The sequence below is a fragment of the Sceloporus occidentalis genome, unplaced genomic scaffold (genome assembly GCF_023333645.1).
Source record: "Sceloporus occidentalis isolate IW3139 unplaced genomic scaffold, rSceOcc1.0.p SCAF_1, whole genome shotgun sequence".
Taxonomy (NCBI): Eukaryota; Metazoa; Chordata; class Lepidosauria; order Squamata; family Phrynosomatidae; genus Sceloporus; species Sceloporus occidentalis.
The window spans coordinates 265544883-265565477 of record NW_028316981.1 but is presented as its reverse complement, the minus strand read 5'-3'; the positions used below and the strand labels follow the sequence as shown (position 1 = coordinate 265565477).

The 20595-nt window shown below is 38.4% G+C and overlaps 1 protein-coding gene across 1 annotated transcript in view; it reads right to left on the bottom strand.

Moving 5' to 3' along the window:
• LOC149323842 (multiple C2 and transmembrane domain-containing protein 1-like) overlaps window positions 1-20595 on the bottom strand; it is a 253115-nt gene that overhangs the window by 110511 nt on the left and 122009 nt on the right. Inside the window, exon 10 of the mRNA XM_089482469.1 lies at window positions 16817-16910. Within this exon, the coding sequence (XP_089338595.1) occupies window positions 16817-16910 (94 nt within the window). The remainder of the gene's footprint in view (window positions 1-16816; window positions 16911-20595) is intronic.

Below are 20595 nucleotides of genomic sequence, written 5' to 3'. Positions count from 1 at the left end.
TTGGAAACAGCACCACAAAATTTAGCCAGGTTTTCCCTGCCCCAAAGTCTGTGTATCAGTTACATCATCATTTATAATTACTTCAAACGTTATTTCCAGCAGTAGTTAATTATTTGTTATACCTTAAAAACATATGGTCAGGATCCGATATATTTGGGCTAACAATTTTACCCTCAGTCATCTTCAGTTTTAAGTCCAAAGCTGATCTCTCTAATGGAAAATTTATTCCCATTATATAATTATTCTTCAGCAATCTGTACTCTGACCATAGTATAAGATAGCAAGCAAATATACACTGTATTAAAATATGGTCACAGCACTTCCACTGTGGATACTAAATTTTTAGCACTCACAGCATTTATTTGGGATGGCAATATGTAAAATTTAATATACAACCATATCAACTTAGCTTCCTAAATATTCATAGGCCATAAAAATTAATAATATTATTACTGCAGAATAAGGTCAATAGGAAATACAAATATTACCAAATTAAGGAAACTGTGGCACAGTGGTCTGAGTGTTGGACTAGGAGTCCAGGAAACAAGGGTTTAAATCCCATCTCAGCCATGGAAATCCACTGGGTGAACTTTGGCAAGTTAACACTTTTTCAGTTTCAGAGGAAGACAATGGCACAGTGACATCTGTTGTGCACTGTACAGTTTGGACATGGTGCACAATGCACATCATTGGCACACACACTGTCTGGAGGCGCACGTGCACCAAAATGGCGGTGGGAGAGCGTGGGAGGGCTCTGCTTTCCCGAGCCCTAAAATTGGCCCCAGGCCAGCACATAGCGCCAGTCTGTATTGCGCCCATCTTTAAAATGCTGCTGCATCCCCCCCCTTCTCCTTTTTGTACTTCAGGTTAGTTTCCTGTAACTGTTGATCAGTCTCTCTCTCATCAGATTTGAGGAATTTTGGCTCATTCTTCTTTACAGAACTGCTTCGACACAGTGACATTTGAGATCTTCTTAACATGGAACAAATTACTTCAGGTTGCATTACAACATTTCAATGGGGTTTGCAGCAAAACTCTGAGAAGTCCATTGCCTGGGAGGGGCGCCACCACAATAAACACAGAGGTATAACTGGGAGAAAGGCCACAACTTTATTAATTGAAAGCAGCAATAACAGCATAGGGTTGGCCCATAGCATGAGGTCAGGATCTGGAAAAAATCGACCAACACCCTGGTTGCTTGATACCCAAGGCCTGCACCAGGCCTACAGTCGGGAAGACCAAGGGGCTATGGACCACCGGATAGCAACCAGCCGATTGTCCGTATTTCCACCAGCCCCTAGTCACTGGGTCGCGTAATAACGTAATGGCCCCCACAATGGCCATACGTAACCGCTCAGCGTACCCAGGTCCTTAAGGACTCCCGCTCCAGTGCTCCGCAGCCCTGGAGACCATACCACCCAGATCCTGGCCTATGCTGCCGCCCCTGGTTGTGACTAGCAACACCAACCCAAGGGAGGGAGGGTGGGGAGCTGAGCGAAAATGGCCCCGCTTGCCGGGCCGCGCAGCCTTATATAGGCCAAGTATGGAGGGGGGGCCAAGCAAGGTCGCTCCTCCTCCTCCAAGGCCACCCAATCCGCTGCCTTGGAGGACTGGAAGGAGTGACCATAGAGAGGTCCTCCATCGGCCAGAGCGACCTCTGTGCTGGAAAGCCCACCTTTGGCCCCCGCTGGCAGCCAATCAGTGGTCCCGCCCACCCCAGCAAGGCATGCTGGGGCGCGCCGAGGCCCAAGCTGCCCCAAAGCTGGTGGTGCTCCAACCGGCGGCAATGCGGCTGCTGGGTGATCCCGGCAGCCGTTCTTTATAATACAGTGAATTTCTTCTTCTCTATACATTCTTTGGTTAATCTGTTTGAATGATTAGGACTGTTGTGTTAATTGGTGTACTTTCATTTCAATTTCAGCTCTTAGATGGATGATCTGACATTCTCCTCTAGAAAATGCAAAAGGTTGAGTCAATAATATCAAGCTATCCTGATCCTGAGGTGGGACCCATGTTTGGTAGCTGGGATTAAGTTCTTCTGTTCAAATCAGGTTTCACCAACACACAGACCCACGACATAATATTTCTCACTAAAGCCCAGAAGTTCTACTTTTGACTTGTCTGTCCAGACAACATTGTTCTGGAAGTCTTGGGGATCATCTGTGTGATCTTGAGCCCATTTTAATTAGACAGCAGTGGTTTCCTCCTGGCTAATCTGCTATTATCACCATTTAATCTTCTCCTGACCACTGAGTCCTGAACATTAATCAAGAAAAGAGTGGCCTGTAGCTCTTTGGATGTCAATGTATAGTTCTTTGTGACTTCCTCAGTGATATACCTGGATTGTTCCTAGAGAGATTTGGTACGACAACCACTCCCATGTAGATTGACTACGGTGTTGAAACTTCTCCATTTGTAGACTGACAATTTATTGCAGGAGCTGCAAATCCTTAGAAATGATTTTAGAACACTTTCTAGACTAACTAGCATAAATTTTCTGAGATCTTCAAAGAGGTCTTTTGAACATGGTACGACTTGTTTCCATACGTGCCAATCCTGGAACTCCCTCTCGTAGAGAGGCCAGGGTTGCTCCCTCCTTGCTCTCCTTCTGTCAGCAAACCAAAATATTTTTATGCTGTCAGGCTTTTAGAAACTGACCAAGGTAACTGCTAACTGTCCTTCTCTTTGTCCACCCAATTATTTCCCCAATTTTTAGCTAACTCCATTTTAATGTTTTTATATTGTTTATTGATATTGTTTGCTTTAGCACTGAGATAGGGGGTTGGGAAGGGATTATTTTGAATTTTATTGTATTTTAATGTATTTTTATTGTTGTTACCCATGCAGATTCCTTGTTATTGGGTGGGTTACAAATAAATCATTTATTATTATTATTATTATTATTATTATTATGCATGTTTTTAAGGTTGGTATATAGCCTTTTAATATGTTTTGTTTTCAATAGTTAATGTTTAGACTTTATAAACCACTTAATTGCTTTTTAAATATTATGTTTATACATTTATTAATGATTTGATATAGTTTTTAATTTGCATTGTTTCAAAATATGTTGTTAGCTGCCTTGAGTCCCATTACTTGGAGAAAGGTAGGATATTATTATTATGGATTGATCTCCCAAATTCACTCCTGCAGACCTATCTAATTGTTTATACACCTGATTCTAATTATTCCCTTTGACAAAGCTGATATAACCAGGAATTCACCTACTTTTGCACCAAGCCTCCCTGATTCTTATGCACTTATTTGCTTAATTTGTAGATTGTTTTAGTTCACAAAACATGGAACTGGGTAATATAAACTCTTTTAAATAGTTTTGACTCATAAAGGCTGTCATGTTACAACTATGAAATTCCCAGGATTATCCACAATTATCTTTTGGGTTGATGTACAGTTTGCCCTCCTTATACACGGGTTTTTAATACATGGATTCAAGCATCCACGGCTTGAAAAATATTCAAAAAAAGTATAAACTTCAAGTCTCAAACACTGAGTTTTCCATTTTATATAAGGGACACCATTTTGTTTTGCCATTGTATTTAATGGGACTTGAGCATACACGGATTTTGTTATTCACGGGGTTCCTGGAACCAAACTCCAGTGAATAACAAGGGTCCACTGTACTTTTTCTCACCGAGAGCCATCATGGTGTAGTGATTTGAGAGTAGGATTAGGACTCTGGAGACCAGGGTTCAAATCTACACTTGGCCATGGAAACCTACTGGGTGACCTTGGGTGCGTCACACTCTCTCAGTCCCAGAAAACTCTGTGATCACGTCAACCTAGGGTCACCCTAAGCCACAAATGATTTGAAGGCACTCAATAACACAACAACATTTTCTCACCACTGTAAACTAATGTGGGAAACTTTCCTTTTGAAAACCTGGATTAAAATGACAGTAAATAGCAGAGGCTCACAAACAGATCCCCAGGAGTCTCCAACATACAGAAGGAAAGCAAGGAAAGTACTCACCCACATGGAAACATGAAAAGTGTTATCATATATAGAGAGATTTGGCAAATAGCAATTAATGATAAGTTAACTAGTGAAATTAAGTTCAGAAGAGGAATAATCAAGAGAAATGATTTCGAAGCAATATGGAAAACATTTGTACAAAAAGTTTTAGGAAAAGAAGGAGGTGTTTTACCACCAGAGGAAGAGTTACAATTCTGGAGATAGAGTAATAAGAAGACAGTGGTGTCCAATAAAGACCATAGAAAGATGATCTAAGTGATTTGAATCTTGCAAAAAGGAAAAAAGCAGTTTGGCAAAATCCAAAAGGATTCTGACTTGACCTTGAGGAGGTCAAAAGCACAACGGAGGCAGTGTTTGCATTTTTGCTCTTCTCTTCCCCTACACTAATCACACAGAATGCCTAAAAGAGACAATAGAGAAACAAATCCTTATTTCTGTTTGTTGTAAAATATATGTGTAGATCATCAAATGATCATGTTTACTGGATCTGTAATCCAAGTGGCTTTACAGTGTAATCCAAGTGACCTTTACTGGGATTTATTACCAGATCAGATGGAAAACTCCAGGTTTCCTCATTCTTCTTAGAGGAAAGTGATGAGAGCAACCAGTAGCTGGAGATTTTTTTACTCTTTGCTGAGCATTCTGAGTGACTAGAAACCTGCTTGCCATCTTCATTAGAGCTTCTCTTACCTCTGAGCATTGTTAAATGCCAGCAAGTCTAAGTGTTGAGGTTTGTTATATTTAACAACAATAGACTTACACCAGGCAAGAGGAGTTCAAATAACAGGTGATGTAGTAATTGATTTTGTTGATTCCAGGGGATGGATGGCATGACTGTAATGATTTCTAGATAAATCAAAAGTCACACTTCTTAGTCATTTCAAGAACTTGCCTTGTCAGAAAGGGGGAAAGGGCTGGGACAGATATAGAAGCCACAACTCTGAGGGATGGTTTCCCCTACTTGTGTGGATATATGCAATAAATGTACTGCTGTGTTACAGATATTAAAGCAAGTATGTACAGCTACAGTAATACTGTATAAAAATACATTTGGCCAGGAATGTGCCAATTGCTTTACCATAATCAAGCATCTCAACTTTGTAAAGATGCTAAACGCCCTTCAAAGTGAAAAATGAATGTAAAACAAAGAACAGTGCAAGGTGGTAGCTGGGGAAACTATTCTTAGCAATGTAGACATTCAGGTTTTGTGCCCCTTATCTGTGGCAGATGTCTAAAGCAAGAGGAGCTTGTTGTGGAGGTTTATTAGGACTTGTCTTCACTTGCCAGAATACTCCAAGGTGCTCCTGGAGTATTCTGGCCCTGAATATCTGCTCTCTTTTGCTGCGGGGTTTTCTCTCTTGCAGCTGATGATGGGTGGCTGTTTTCCCACACAATCTCTGTTCATCACCCAGATCCACTCTGAGGTCAGTGCTATTGATATTGGGTGTCTCGGTCTGACCTCAGAGCAACTTGTGCCAACAACGACAGCGCTGGGAGGCTCGCAGGGACAGGAAGCGAAGGCAGCCACTTGTCATTTGCTCCAAAGAGAACTGAAAAGGTGGTTTATTTAAATGCAGATTAGGGGGAGGGAGCCCAAAATTGGGAGCAGATATCGTGAAGACAGTCCCACACCCAATTCATTTTTTTGGCCTCAAGTTATGTAAACAGGAGACAGCAAGCCCGGGGGGGGGGATTTGGGAGAATTTGTCAATGTAAGTGCAGGTAGTAACTGAGGAGTTGGACTTCTTATGGAATCCTATTTTATTGGATTGCTTATGGAATCCTAACAACGTCTTTCTGACACCAATAAAATACCTTTTCATTTTCTCAACTTGCATAACCTGATGATATATTGTGTGCTGTTGTGTGTGTTTCTTTTTAAATCTCATTTTCAAGCATTGTTTTTTAATTTATTTATTAGTCTGTTATCTTTGTAATGCACACCTCCCTAAAAATACTTATAAATAGGCAATTAGACAAATTAAACCAATTCCATAAAGCCATTTCAAAAAACATCCCAGAAACTTCTTTGATATTGACCAAAGTATGGTTCTGACACAGAGAGCCCTGTTAGATTTTCTGCTGAAGATTGTGAAATCTCTTCAGAACCATACATATAAACCTAAGAATACTCAGTCCTTGTAAAACCATCTCAACCTCAGTGGCAATTTGTGGTTATTCAGTGATGACAGAATGAGCCAAGTGGCAGGAGTCATCAGGTCTTCACTGGATCCAGATAAATTATTCAGCGTTTGTTAGCACAGGGGTAACAATTACACTGCTCTTATATGTTGCTGGGCTAGACTCCCAGAATTCCTCCCCAGTAGTTACACTGGCTGGGGCTGCTGTGGGATTGCAATTCAACAACATCTGTGGGGCTGCATGATTCGTACCTCTGGTTTAGAACATGTCCATTGCAACTGGAACAGTTGTAGTTCTGCTACACCTGTTTATTTTGCTGCCAGCTTTCTATTCACAATTTTTTCACAGGCTGAATTTCATGCTTTGCCTGATACCAGCTGTCTGTCTGAGTGAACAAAACCAGAACACTGGATTTTTAGTTGAAGTTACCATTTGTTTGGATAAGGTGGGTGAGCTATAATCAACTGTTATGTAGGGTTCAACAGGGACAGCAGGACAAAACTAAAATATCCAGGCTATGATGCTAAGCAGTTACAGCATTCGGTTGTCTGAGAATTTTTTTTTGTATTCAGGATGACTGCTTCTTTCAAGCAGCATTCCATTTGGCTTCTAACAAGATGAGCTGAAACACTGAAGTCAATAAAGCTGAGAATGATAAGTTGTCAAACCAAATCCATCTTTTATCCTGGAAAATCCAAAACCTTACACTAATAAGGCAATGTAGTAAAAAAAAAAGGTATATTTAATGTTGACTAAATAAACACAAAAACATGACTATCTGTGTTAAGCCCATTCTGCACATCTCTCATTTGTCTTCCAGCTGATATTTATTACATCATTCTGTGAGAAATTAGAAGCCTAAGATGCTCTAGATAAATGGCTCAATTAATTGTACAGAGGTAACCCTCTTTGAGCTAAAGCAGAGCTGTGAGCTCTTTATTAAAAGCACTATTCTATAGTCCATAACCTTGTTCCTTGACTCCTCTCTAGTTTCCAATTTAAACAAGTCCCCGTGCGGCCTGTTCTAAAGGGCTTTGTCTCCCTGTCATTGTTAAGAGAGCTGAGGCATCCTGGAAGTGTGAAATCAGACCTCATGAGCTGAACGGTTCCCCAGGGAACGCTGGACTGTGCAGAAGGTCAAAGTCATGGGCTGGACCATCTGAAAGCACCCTGATCGCCAGTCTGTGACACAGCAAGCAGGGGGAGTGGATGGGTGAGGGGACCATAATTGAACACATCTTAATTAAAACCCACAGATAGCAAAAATAAACTGTTTTCTAGGCAGCCTGTCAAATGCAGCACACATTTAGCTCCACTAATGAGTCTTGGTTGTTCTTGTCTCTTAGAAGAAATAAGGTTCACTTAATAACACTAGATAAAAGATTTAGCCTCTGTATTGTTCTTATTTCTTAAATAATCTTCTCTCAATAGTTTAAAAAGTAATGCACTATGAAAAGATCTAGTAAAGATCTAGTGTATATATATATATATATGTGTGTATATATATATATATATATATATATATATATATATATATATAGAGAGAGAGAGAGAGAGAGAGAGAGAGAGAGAGAGAGAGGGGGGGGGAATGTTCATACTACAGACATGGAGAATATTTCACATCAGAACTGATGCCAGAACCATTTTAGATGGGTATATTTTGCTAGGTTTTCAAACCTATTAGCAAAATTATTTAAGATGCAACACAGACAGGGTATCCACTAAACATTTCAAATGGCTAACTGTATGTGTGTGTTATGTGTGTAAGCATATATAATTACACTGTATTGCACTACAAATGTAAACTTTTCAGCTGGGGTTCTTCTTTCAATTTCTATATGTAATTAAGTTGCTTGCCTCCACTTAAAATTTGTGAATGTTCACTGAGAATAAGAGAGTACCCACATGAAGTTCAAAAACGAATTAGCATATTTTAACTATATTTAATACAAGTATCTTTCATGCTGCACAGTTATAGCAATTTGATATCACTTTAATTGATATGGTGCTTTTCAGTGGAATCCTAGGATATGTAGTTTTAGAAGGTATTCTGAAGTCTTTGCCAGAGAACATCAGGAGCCTATCAAACTACAAACCCCAGGATTCTGTAGGAAGCAGCCATGGCAGTTATATCAAACTGTATTGTGTGAAGCAGACCATAGTTCATGCTCACCACCCATGATGGCTGCCAAGCTATAGCAATGGAAATGATGCTTTATTTATTCATTTAAAACTTCATTGTTTCTCACAAGATGAGAAAATCCTGACCCACTTCTAAAGTGACACATAATGTACAAGAACCATGAGATCTGAAGCAAAATCAATATGGGTTACCTTTCATCAAACGCTTTCATGACATTTTGTTCACAGTGAAGTCACATTTACAAACCTTGATGTATAACTTTAAGAGCTAGACACCTTTTATTTACCTGACTGCTCCCCAACGGGGATACAGTTGCTGGTGGATTCTATCATACTTAATTCGCCACCAATTCTGCCAGGTGTTTGCAACCTGGATGCATCCTGGATCCCAGGCATGCTTCGGAGGCTGCTTTTCCAAGCCAGGAGCTTGCCATCTTGGAAAAATGACTTCCAAAGCTTGTCTGGGACCTGGGATGCAGTGGAATCAGCAGTGAATTAAGTATGATAGAACCCGCCAGCACCCTGCAACCTGAGTGTATCCCGTTGGGGAGCAGTCAGGTTTTCTGTTGGTGTGATAACTTCCTCAGTCAAAGAAGCCTCCCTGCAACCAATCCTCCATTCCCTTCCTGGCATTAAAATATGATTTCATATACTACAGTGGGCCCTCCGTACATGCAGATTTGCCATCCATGGATTTGAGCATACACAGATGGCAAGCCCATATTGTCCCCAATGACGGCACATATGCAGCTGTGCTGCCATTGGGGACAGATGTCCCTCCCCCCTCCTTCCCTCCCTCCTTCCCTCCCTTCTTACCCTCTCCTTCACTCCCTCTCTCCTTCTCTGCCCTGGCATCTGCCCCCATAGCCAAGCCGGGGCAGAAGCCTCAGAGGAAGCAGGTAAGCAGGGAGGGAGAGAAGGAGAGGGGAAGGGAGGGAGGAAGGGAGGGAGGGAGGGAGGGAAAGGGTGAGGGACTTTGCTCCCATTGTTCTTAACAGTGGTGCGGCCACGTGGCCACATGACCATTAAGACCAATGGGACTTGAGATTTTGGTATCCGCGGGGGGGTGTGTGTCCAGAATGTATATTATTATTATTATTATTATTAACCTTTATTTATGAAGCGCTGTAAATTTACACAGCGCTGTACATGCAATCTTTTTAGTTAGACGGTTCCCTGCCCTCGGGCTTATATCCCGCATATACCGAGAGTCTACTGTACTGGATGTTCCTCGCAATCAAGGCCTCAGTCCAAAACACCCCTTCTACAAGTGGCCATCTTCTTTTACTTATAGAAAAGTTGATTCCATGGCATAAAAAAATTTATCACCTCTCCCAAATGCTCCTTACTCAGGGGATGTGTTCTATACATATAATTCCTTGTGCAAATTTTTGTATGGGCTCTTTTCAAGGTATTTTTAGGATCCCTTGGAATGCACCCACTCCAACTTGTATCTTAGCTTTTCACCATGTTTCTCACATTACAATCTAACTTCTAATACAGTATGGTGCTGCACCATGAGACGTCATCTGCTACAATTTGCACAAGTATTAATAGAACAGCACTAATGCACTTCTGACATCTACTCACAGCATTCTGGATACAAGACCAAGGTTCAAATCTCTAGTTAACAAGAGAATATTGATGACTTGGTTGCATGAGATACCAGGGAGAGAAAGGAGAAGTGAAACAAGGAGGAAACATACCAGCTCCAAATCTGCACACCATGATGTTCTGGAAACCTTGGCTGCATCTTCATTGAACCAATTGTCATTTCTTAGTGACTCAGATTGAGCTCCTGAACATATAAGGGGTAGCTTTTACTTTGCATAGACAAACAGCTATTTGAGAATTTGTTTTTGTCACTCAGGATCATGAAAAAATGATTTCACTTTTCAATCTGGGAAAGCTGCCAGATACTATCTGGAATGTAAACATGGTAAAGCAGAGCCTGCACACTTGTAATCAGGAAAAGACATGTACATTAGAATGAACCATTAAAAGATACCTGATGACAGGTAGTAGAATCATAGATTTGGAAGAGACCACAAGGGCCATCCAGTCCAACCCCTGCCATGTAGGAACTCTCAATCAAAGCATCCCCAACAGATAGCCATCCAGCCTCTGTTTAAAGACCTCCGAAGAAGGAGGGAGTGTGTTCCACTGTCAAACAGCCCTTACTGTTAGGAATTTCCTCCTAATGTTCAGCTGGAATCTCTTTTCCTGTAGTTTGCATCCATTACTCCGGGTCCTAGTCTCTGGAGCAGCAGAAAACAAGCTAGCTCCCTCCTCAATGTGACATCCCGTCAAGTATTTAAACAGGGCTATCATATCACCTCTTAACCTTCTCTTTTCCAGGCTAAACATCCCCAGCTCCCTAAGGCGTTCCTCACAGGGCATGGTTTCCAGATCCTTCACCATTTTAGTTGTCCTCCTTTGGACATACTCCAGTTTTTCCACATCCTTTTTAAATTGTGGTGCCCAGAACTGGACACAATATTCCAGGTGGGGCCTGATCACAGCAGAATAGAGTGGCACTATTACTTCCCTTGTTCTAGACACTATACTTCTATTGATGCAGTCTAAAATCGCACTGGCCTTGTTAGCTGCTGCATCGCACTGTTCACTCATGTTCAACTTGTGTTCTACTTGGACTCCTAGATCCCTTTCACACATAGTCTTGTTCAGCCAGGTGTCACCCATCCTATATCTGTGCTTTTCATTTTTCCACCCTACGTGCAGTACCTTACATTTCTCCCTGTTGAAGTTCATTTTGTTAGCTTTGGCCAAGCTTTCTAGTCTGTTCAGGTCATTTTGAATTTTGATCCTGTCCTCTGGAGTATTTGCTATTCCTCCTAATTTGGTGTCATCTGCAAATTTGATAAGTATGCCCCCAATTGTTTCATCCAAGTCATTGATAAAGATGTTGAATAGCACTGGGCCCAGGACAGAATCAGTAGAAGATCTTTAATGGCATAGTGACCACAGGACAATAATCTCTAGTATATTGGACATGCAGTTAAATCCTCGGTTTTTAACTGGATATTTGATAAGCTGAGTGGACATAAGGAAAAGGTAAAAAAGAGCTAAATCAGGCTGCCTTAATTTATCTCCATGGCAGAAGCTATCTAACAGACAGCTGAGCTGACAGTCCTGTATTTTGTCCTGACATGCTGCCCTAAGATGATTAGTTATGCTGGTACTGGTAAGGTTATTCTAACAGATATAACAGAGAGATGCATGTCTTATTATAAGAGATTTAACAATAATTGAGATTAGGCATTGAATTCCTGTGTATTCATAGAAACTGTTGTTGCTAAATAATTCCTCAAACAGATGAGAATAATTGTATATGTATATTATGTTGTAATGTTGAGATTATTATAAGGGACGGGATTGTGTACCGCCTTTAAGAAATACCTTCATAATGCCTTAGCAGACAATATGGGAAACTATGAAATTAAGGAAAGACATGATGATAGTGAGGATGACATTTATGCAAAAGACTATGTGAAATGCTTTAAAAAGGATGATGTTTTTACATGTGTTAGTTATTACCGAGCTTTTTAAAGAGATGAAGAAAGATCAAGGTTCAATCCTTATGAAAGTCCCTATCAAAATATAACATTCTAATAATAATACTGTGTAATGTAATGATATGAATGATATGTTACTCAGTGTAATGTTAAATGAAGAGCATACTAATGTTATATAAAGATTATACTATATACTAAGAACCCAGACCTGTGTCGCTCCCTAAAAGGAATATATATGTTTTTTATCTATGAATACTTTAATAATACAATACATATTTAGAGACAGATAGATAGCCTATTAGTACCAAAAGAAACTGCTCATTTCCTATGTAAATATCCTAAAATTACCATACAGGAAAATGACCAAGTGATGATAATCAAATTTTTGGTTTAACCATCTTCATAAATTGGACACTCAGATTACCAGAAGCTGACAAAGGTGACCACAGATAGAATTCAGAATAGGTGATAAATGGCCTTAATCCCTCAGTTTATGAGATGGGGTGGAGAAACAATGCATGTTTCAGTAAACCTCCCTGAAAAAGGCCTAAGTACCCTGAAAGCACCGGATCCCATTTGATCTTAGAAACTAAGCTCTGTTAGCCCTGGTTAGTACTTGGATAGGAGATTTCTAAAGCACAACAAGTGCTGTAGGCTGTATTTCAGAGGAACAAAATGGCAAGCCACCTCTAACTTGCTCCTTGCCTAAGAAAACCCTATAAATAGGAGTCACCATAAGTGGACAGGTGATTTAAAGGCATATACACACACCCATTACCCAAAATGTCAGAGTCCTGAGAGGGCACCCACAATCGATATTTAATAAGGGAATTTTATTAGCTCAATTAAAGCTGTTGAAAGGGCTTGGGCAACTAAAAGCAGGGATCAAGCCTATATATACTGGTTCTGAAAAACAGATCTCTAGAATGCAAGGTCAAAATGTGGGATTAAATTGAAGTTTCCAGAAGAGAAGAATGAGAAGGGAACTTGTAAATGACTGGACAATCAGTGCAAATGTCTGTGGCCAATGGAGTATCTCCTCCAGAGGGAAATGTACTTGGGTTTCTGTTTATTTGCAAGCCCAAGGCCTATCACCCACCTCCACTCCTACCAATGAAGGGATTATACAGATTCTGATCTTAATAGATCTATTCTGGCTATGTGCTTTAGCGTTCCCCCATGCTGAGCCATTCAGATCTCCTTATATTGTGGGTATAGGGGTGCCCTCTCGGCTACATGGCTAAACCATCCCTTTTGAGATCAAACTTGATATTTAAAAAGAGGAGGGGTGCAGAGGGCCAGACCTTGGGGTAATCATTTCTATCAGGCTTACTCCCACATAAATGGTCATAAAACAGTGACCTAAATTCATATGCAGATATATTTTATTTACTATAATGGAACAACATTTATTAATTGAAGATGTCTATTCACTGTTTTGATGTCAGTGTAGTTAACAGGATTTGCTTGTAATTAATTAAAAGTCGTGGAAATAATACAACCCTCCAGATATTATAGAACTGCATGTTTCCACAAGGGACTACACAATGAAATTCTACAATTTTCAGATTTAACATTTGCAAGGGTAAATAGTGAAACTAATCTAACAATAAAAAATAACAATAAGCTTCTGCTAAGTATTGTTCAAACTCTAAGTTGAAAGCATGCAATCTTTCCACCAATTTCCACTTCATCACAAATGTAATAATCTGGAATACAAAGCTAAGAGAAAGTAAAATATCAAAACAAAATGAAAATGTTTCATCTTGAGACAGCACCATTTACTGACTATTTATGGTAAACATTGTCAAGTAAAACATGGATATTATTTCTCAAACAGTATCTTGCTTTGATGTGTGTTACAAGCAAGTAGGATTTTTGTAGGAATTTTTGAATGTAAATTCATACAACTCAAATATTTTCCCTAAATTTTGCAACCAGCACATGATGACATGTTGCTCACAAAAAGAGTAAGGCTGCAAATTGTATCACTGTTCCTTGAACAAAATACAAACATATACTGTCTCTAGCTGACATTGTGAGCTCAAAAGAATGCTTTTTCCCAGGCACCTCCAGAGAAGATACAGTGTTTTGTATTCCACAAACACTTTTGAGGGTTGTTTTGGTAAACAAGAAAATAGCATCTTTCTAGAGCTTAAAACAAAAAACTTCAATGTTCATTACATGTATACACAGAGAGAAATTAATAGGTTTTTACACTACTGATGTCTTTTCCCAAAGGATGTCTGTATGTTTTAACATGTCAAATGAACAGAATGCAGCACAGTCTGAGACAGGTTTACTCAAAAGGAAAGAAGGAGTGGCCTGCTCAGGCCTTACTATCAAGGTAATCCAAATAGGACTGCTGCCTATGTCAGTCCCCCACATTTTATTTATGTATTTATTTGCTTATATGTTTGTTTATTACAGTTATATGCCACATTTCTGCCAATGTGGGACTGAAGGAGGCCTTCATATAAATGATGTATGTACCTTTTCATTCAGCCTGTATTGTATGCAGGGTGAGTACACTCTACATCATTACATTTTCTGAAGTTCTCACAACTTACAACAGGACCATTTCTCTATACTCAGCTCTACAGACAAAACAGAAAGCTTTGAAATAATTCTACTGTTAATACAAAGATAAAACAAGAACATTCCAAAGTAGATAACTCATCATAATTCAAGTTGCCTACTACACAATATTTTAATATATTGCATTTTAATCTATTTATTGATGTGCTTTAAAATGCTTTATAATTCATTTTTTAAAATATTGTAATCTGTGTAATAGTGTTTACTATTTTGTTTTATCTGGATTATTTTTTGTTCATCTTCTGGTAAGCCACCTTGAGATACAGGGTGCAGCCATATTTGATACTACTTTTGCTGCCATATTACAGTTTGGTACTACTTTTGTTGCCATGACTTTATCCTGTGGAATTCTGGAATTGGCAGTTCAGTGAGGCACCAGAGCTCTCTGACAGACCAGGCTGAATACCTCACCAGACTACAAATCACAGGTTTCCACAGGATAGCCATGACAGTTAAAGTGGTATCAAACTGCTTTATTTCTGCAGTTTGGCTACATCCACAATTAGGAAGAAGCAGGCACTCAGCCAATCAATCAAATAAATAAGTAATCAGCAACTAAGATTATTGCACATATAAAGAGGTATGAAGGAATCCTGTAGCACTTTTGAGATTAAATGAGAAAAGTAATTTCTAGAATTCATTCTTAGTTGTTCTCAAAGTTGTTACAAGATTTCTTTAAATCCCTTTATGCTTAAACAGATTAACATCCCTATGTCTCTGAAACTTTTCACATGCAGAATAACTCCTCCATACGTACCAACATATACCATATCAAATTGCACAGATAACACCAAAGAATCACATACCAGATGGAAAAAATGGAGCCACTGCTCACATTCCAAATGAGCAAACAGAGTACTGCTGTGGACTCTTTTTCACTCACTATATCCTTCAACCACCAGATGCAACTTTTCTACTTTTCTAAAGAGTTCTAAAGATGTTATCACTGTGAATCTTGAAATATAAATAGTAATCCAATTAACCCCTGCCAATGAAGCAGGGAAATTGGGAGGAAGTAATCACCTCTGAGTATTCCTTGCCTAAGAAAATCCTGTGAAATTCACAGGGTTGCCAAGTTGATAGGCAACTTGAAGGCACACACACACACACAATCTTTCTTCAGCCCATCCTCAATATGTGCTCCAGAAAACTAGGGAACTCTACAGAGAAGATTTTGGAAAGCACAGGGGGCCACATAGAGGAGCAATGGTGCGAAATGGAACTTTTAGACATAAAAGTTCCATTTCGCACCATTGGAATTGTCCTGAAGACATATATACAAGTTAACCAAACAGCAAAATGCAGTTCTTAAATCATCTTAAAGAAAAGCACATTGTGGCAATGTAAAGTGGAAATTGTTGAACAAAGGACTTCACCTGCAATATCAGGCACCACATCTGAACATGTAGAATAGATAGCCAACACTGCATCAATACAGAGGCTTAAGAGCATTATATGTATTATTTTGCCAAGCAGAGTTCTCTGGGTAAGGGAATGAAGTTCCAAATGCAGAGTGATTGCATGTTCTGATGGCAAATGATACAGTAACCTAAGAAAGTGTGGGTTTTGTCAACACGTCAAACCTTGTACAGTACAGTGGGCCTCCATATCCACAAATTCTTTGTCCAGGGATTCAAGCATACATGGCTAGAAGATACCCCCTCCCACACACAGAAAAAAAATTACAAAAAAGCAAAGTTTGATTTTGCCATTTCATATAAAGTAAACAATTTTACTATCCATTGTATTTAACAGGATGTGAGCATATAGGGATTTTGATATCCCTGGGAGGTCCTGGAACCAAAGCCCAGCAGATACCAAGGGCCTACATACATATGCCATTTCTTCAATTTGTGAAAAAGGTTGCATATAAACTCAATAAAATAAATAGAGCAAGATGCTTACTCAAGAAAGCTTACATAAATCAATTATATTTTCAGAGAGAACAAAAAACACATTTGAATTTATTTCACATCTCCCTTTTTGCTTCTCCTTAAAAAAAGCTTTCCAGAAACACATGAACTTGTCAAACCATGAACCAATGACAACTTTATCTTATACAATACTTTGATCTGATTATTCTATATCTGTTGTAGTCCGCTGTGAATCAAGCTTCACAACATGAAGCTCATGACTTCTTTTTGGAGGCAATGGGATGCATCATTTCACCTTTTCAGTAAATGATTTCACTAACATTCCTTTGGAAGGTTCTGGGCTGTCAAAACCTAAGGCACAGATTTGTTTGCAAAGTGGGTTTAAGAAATAAGAGTCAGAAGTCATCATAAGCAACCTGACCATTAAACTTAATTCTAATATCCTTATCCACACTGCTGGTTTTCTAAAAGAGTAACTAAAAACACTTCTATATCTTTCTTATTACCACAAAAAATAAAATAGTTCTTGCCTGTAACATCAGCTGCCATCAAGCCTTCTGCTCTGATGACCTTTACTTGGAGAAATCCCACATCCTTCATGTTATGAAACATCCGTAGTAGACTCTAGAACACACATATGTAAAGATCTCAAATTAGACTTGGATAGCAAGGACAATTTTCCTCTTCTTTCATTCAGTTTTTAAGAATGTTTGCTCCATTATTTTTAAAATAGTCATTTTGGTTTCCTATCAATTAGAAACCTTCTATATATCCTGTTCCCCATTGAGTGTGAAAATACTTATTTTCAGTTCCAATATTCACTTTAAAATGTTTAAATCATAAAGTTGAATCTTCTGTTTCATGTTGGTGCATTATTATATATATATATATATATATATATATATATATATACACACAACATCTAATTGGAATATCACAGTGTATCAACACACACTTCTGTAAACTATAGACTACAGATAAAGACACTTCTTAATATGTAATTTAGAAATCCATATTTAAATAGCAAGCATGCACTGAACATTTTAGGTTTCATTTAGCACAGGACTATACATAACTTATTCTGCCCATAAATGTTCAAGGCAGATCTCTTTCCAATAGTTCTGTGAGAAATTTTGAGAAATATTTGTAATTAATTTCAACAACTTGCCTTGAACCTATATCTTCATACAGGAAGGGGGAAAATAATCTAATCTGCTGTATTTCTGCTTGATGGATAATCATTTATGCTATAATGTGGGGAGGATTTTCTGCTTGAAACATGAACTATTAAAATGTTAAAACAAATATTTTTGACAAAAAGAGTCAGAGGTAAATCCCCCAATGTAAATCCCATAAGATGCTTATCGCATACAGAAAAGATCTGACCTTGGCACACGAGCTCAGGCGATGCGGTTATATGCCATATCAGTTCTCATGTATAAATGTATTTATATCTACAGTTTTTCTTAGAATCACAAGTCATTTGAAACTAAGATTGTTTTTTAAATGACTTAATTATCTGTCCATCAGACACTTATTTAATCATCTAAGTACAAAGACAGTAAATTTTCTTTTTTACACCCTGTTTATATTATTGCAAACTGCCTGCCTCTAAAGACTATGAAATTTTCAGAATACAGATTTTTTTTTCTTGGTAGTGTGTCATTTGTTATAATTTTCAATAAGGGATGGTGGCTTTTTGTCAGTTAGTTTCTTAATCCAGATACAAGGAGGGCAAGCATGGAAAAATTGAATGTTAGTTTTGTTCATTTTGAATTTAGCACACATTTTACATGCAATAATCAGCACAAGTCAATTTTTAAACCACTTGAATGTACAGTACATATGCATGCCCCCCCATATACACACACTATCTCCCCCTCTCTCACACACACACATACACACACAGAGGCACTGCAGTATTTCGCTTGTTAATATTTGTCAGGGCTCTGTGGGGTAATTATAGTTTGAACTTTTAGATTCAGCTAGTCAGCTGATTTAGAGCAATTTACCATATATTCTGAAGATCTGGGCCAGTGACATACTGCAGAATATTATTGTAGGATTTTGTGAAAAGCAAATGACTTTAAACATGGAACTTGAAGTAATGATTTATCAGGCAATTGTCAGCCTCCTTATTTATGATTACTGAAGGCCTCAAAACCAGGATGGTATCGGAGGCCTGAAATTTCCATAGCAGAGAAATCTATGATTTGCTGTGAATCCTTTCAGCCCTCAATAGATGGGGAAAGATTGGATGGGAAAAGAAATGCTCAGGAGATGAGTCCTCTTTATTTTTTTAATGAAAGGCTGTATAATATATTTTCTGTATGGCTGCAGCAGCTGTCAGGGAGAGCATCTCAGTTCAGGTCTATTATGGGAGAACCAATACCCCATCCTATGGCATTGAGATACACTGAGGGGCCAGTACTGATTGACAGCTTGTCACCATGACGTCTTATTCCATCTCTGTTATGGAGAAAATTAATGTCACACCACCAGCCTTATGACTCGCTGTCATCTTAGAACTGCTCACCTTTTATCAATGCTCTAAATAACATTTCAAGCCCATCGTCTCACGGTGGACAATCTGGTCAAGGGACATTAAATCAGATGACTGTGAAATGTCATAATAAAAATGGAATGCTAACAACTTCTTCACTAAACTAGCTCCTCTGGTTTTTAAACTGTGACAAGGGGGAGCAGGGGTTCAGCATTCCCGTTCTGAAAAGGTCACACAATCTCTCTCTTGGTCTGCTACCCATTATGGTCTCTTCCCCCCACCCCAAAAGGAATTAATCTTTTCATACAATAGTGATAAAATAATGGTTCAAACAGTAATGCCTGTTTAATTTGTAGGGCTCTGATGTTCAGCTACAAATGGTTAGATGACAGTAAAAGTCATTTCCCAAGATTATTTGATCTGATGGCAAGGTCAGCTTATTTAAAGTGTTTTTTTTTTCCTTTCTTTTTTTTAAAAAAGGTGTAAAATGCATATTAAAATGCTGCTTGAGAAAAGCCTTAAAAATAAAATTCTATAAAATAAATCTAATAAAGGGAGCTCTTAATCTTCCTAGTTGCAGAATAAGAGTTCACTGTGTATTCTGCAAAAAGCAGAGTCACAAACGTTGCAGATAAAGCAGGCAGCAATATGAAGATATTTATACCACCCTGGAAAATACTCTGTTCGTATTCTTTATTCTGTCACTTTGTAGCTATATGCGGGTCATAGCAGCGAACAAATTCAGTCTGTAGGTAAATGTTCTAATATTTGAAATAATCATGATAATAAACCCGTGATTTTCCCATGTTAGGGATTTTAAAAAATGCTCATGTTTTCCTACAGATCACATTCCTTCTATGAACTCTGAAAGTAAAACAAAAAACAAAAACCAGACAAGATTTTTAAAAGTTTTGATTCTCCTGGACAACATTTCTGAACGATATAGTTATCAAAACAGCTAATATCACTTGCTTCTTGTTAACCAAGAAAAAAAATAGTTCTCTCTACTTGCTATCAAAATATGCATCATTACAAGTGGTGCACATTATATCTATTAAGATCTGGTCTGATGGAACAGACTATCTTGGTTGATACCAAAATCTGAAATAATATTTGTAATTATTAGTTTTCAGACACCATATACAGTATCTTAGTTCTTAGCTGGTTTAAGAAATATAATGTTTAGCCTTGCTAAGTCACCTCTATTAAACTGTGTTTATGATAACACTATTGCTGTATGATTTGTACAAGCACCAGCAGACAACTGATTCAGTGGAGATATGTAGAATAAATTTACTGAAGCGCACATCCTGCTAATCTGTTTGAAGAATATTGTACAGCATTAGTACTAGCACTTCATGTTATCTGCAGAGCCTGATAAGGTACATCTTTATTAAATTCAGTTATTGAAAGGATGTCAGCCAGGGAATAGGAATATTTTAAAATAAAAAAAAAATTAAACAGCCCTTTGTTAGTCAGAGCTTGGCTTAATGGCAGAGTGTCTAGAGAAGCTTCTAAACACCTGGCAGAACTGTACAATAAAAGCTTTGTAATTTTAGGTAGAAATAGCTTTTCTTCTTTTACTCTTTGTGTGTCGTAAGTCAGTTTTAATGAGTTCGGTATGACCAAATGCTGGAGTAAGAGCTCCCCTTGCTGTTGCTTTACAAAAACTACACAGTAGCTTACATGATATGAGGATGCTGGGAAATAAAATTTCATTTTCAAAATATTCATTATAGAATTTTCAAATTTAAGATTATTACACCAGAATAAAGAGTGCTTTAATTCTTGTTCAATTGGTGGGAG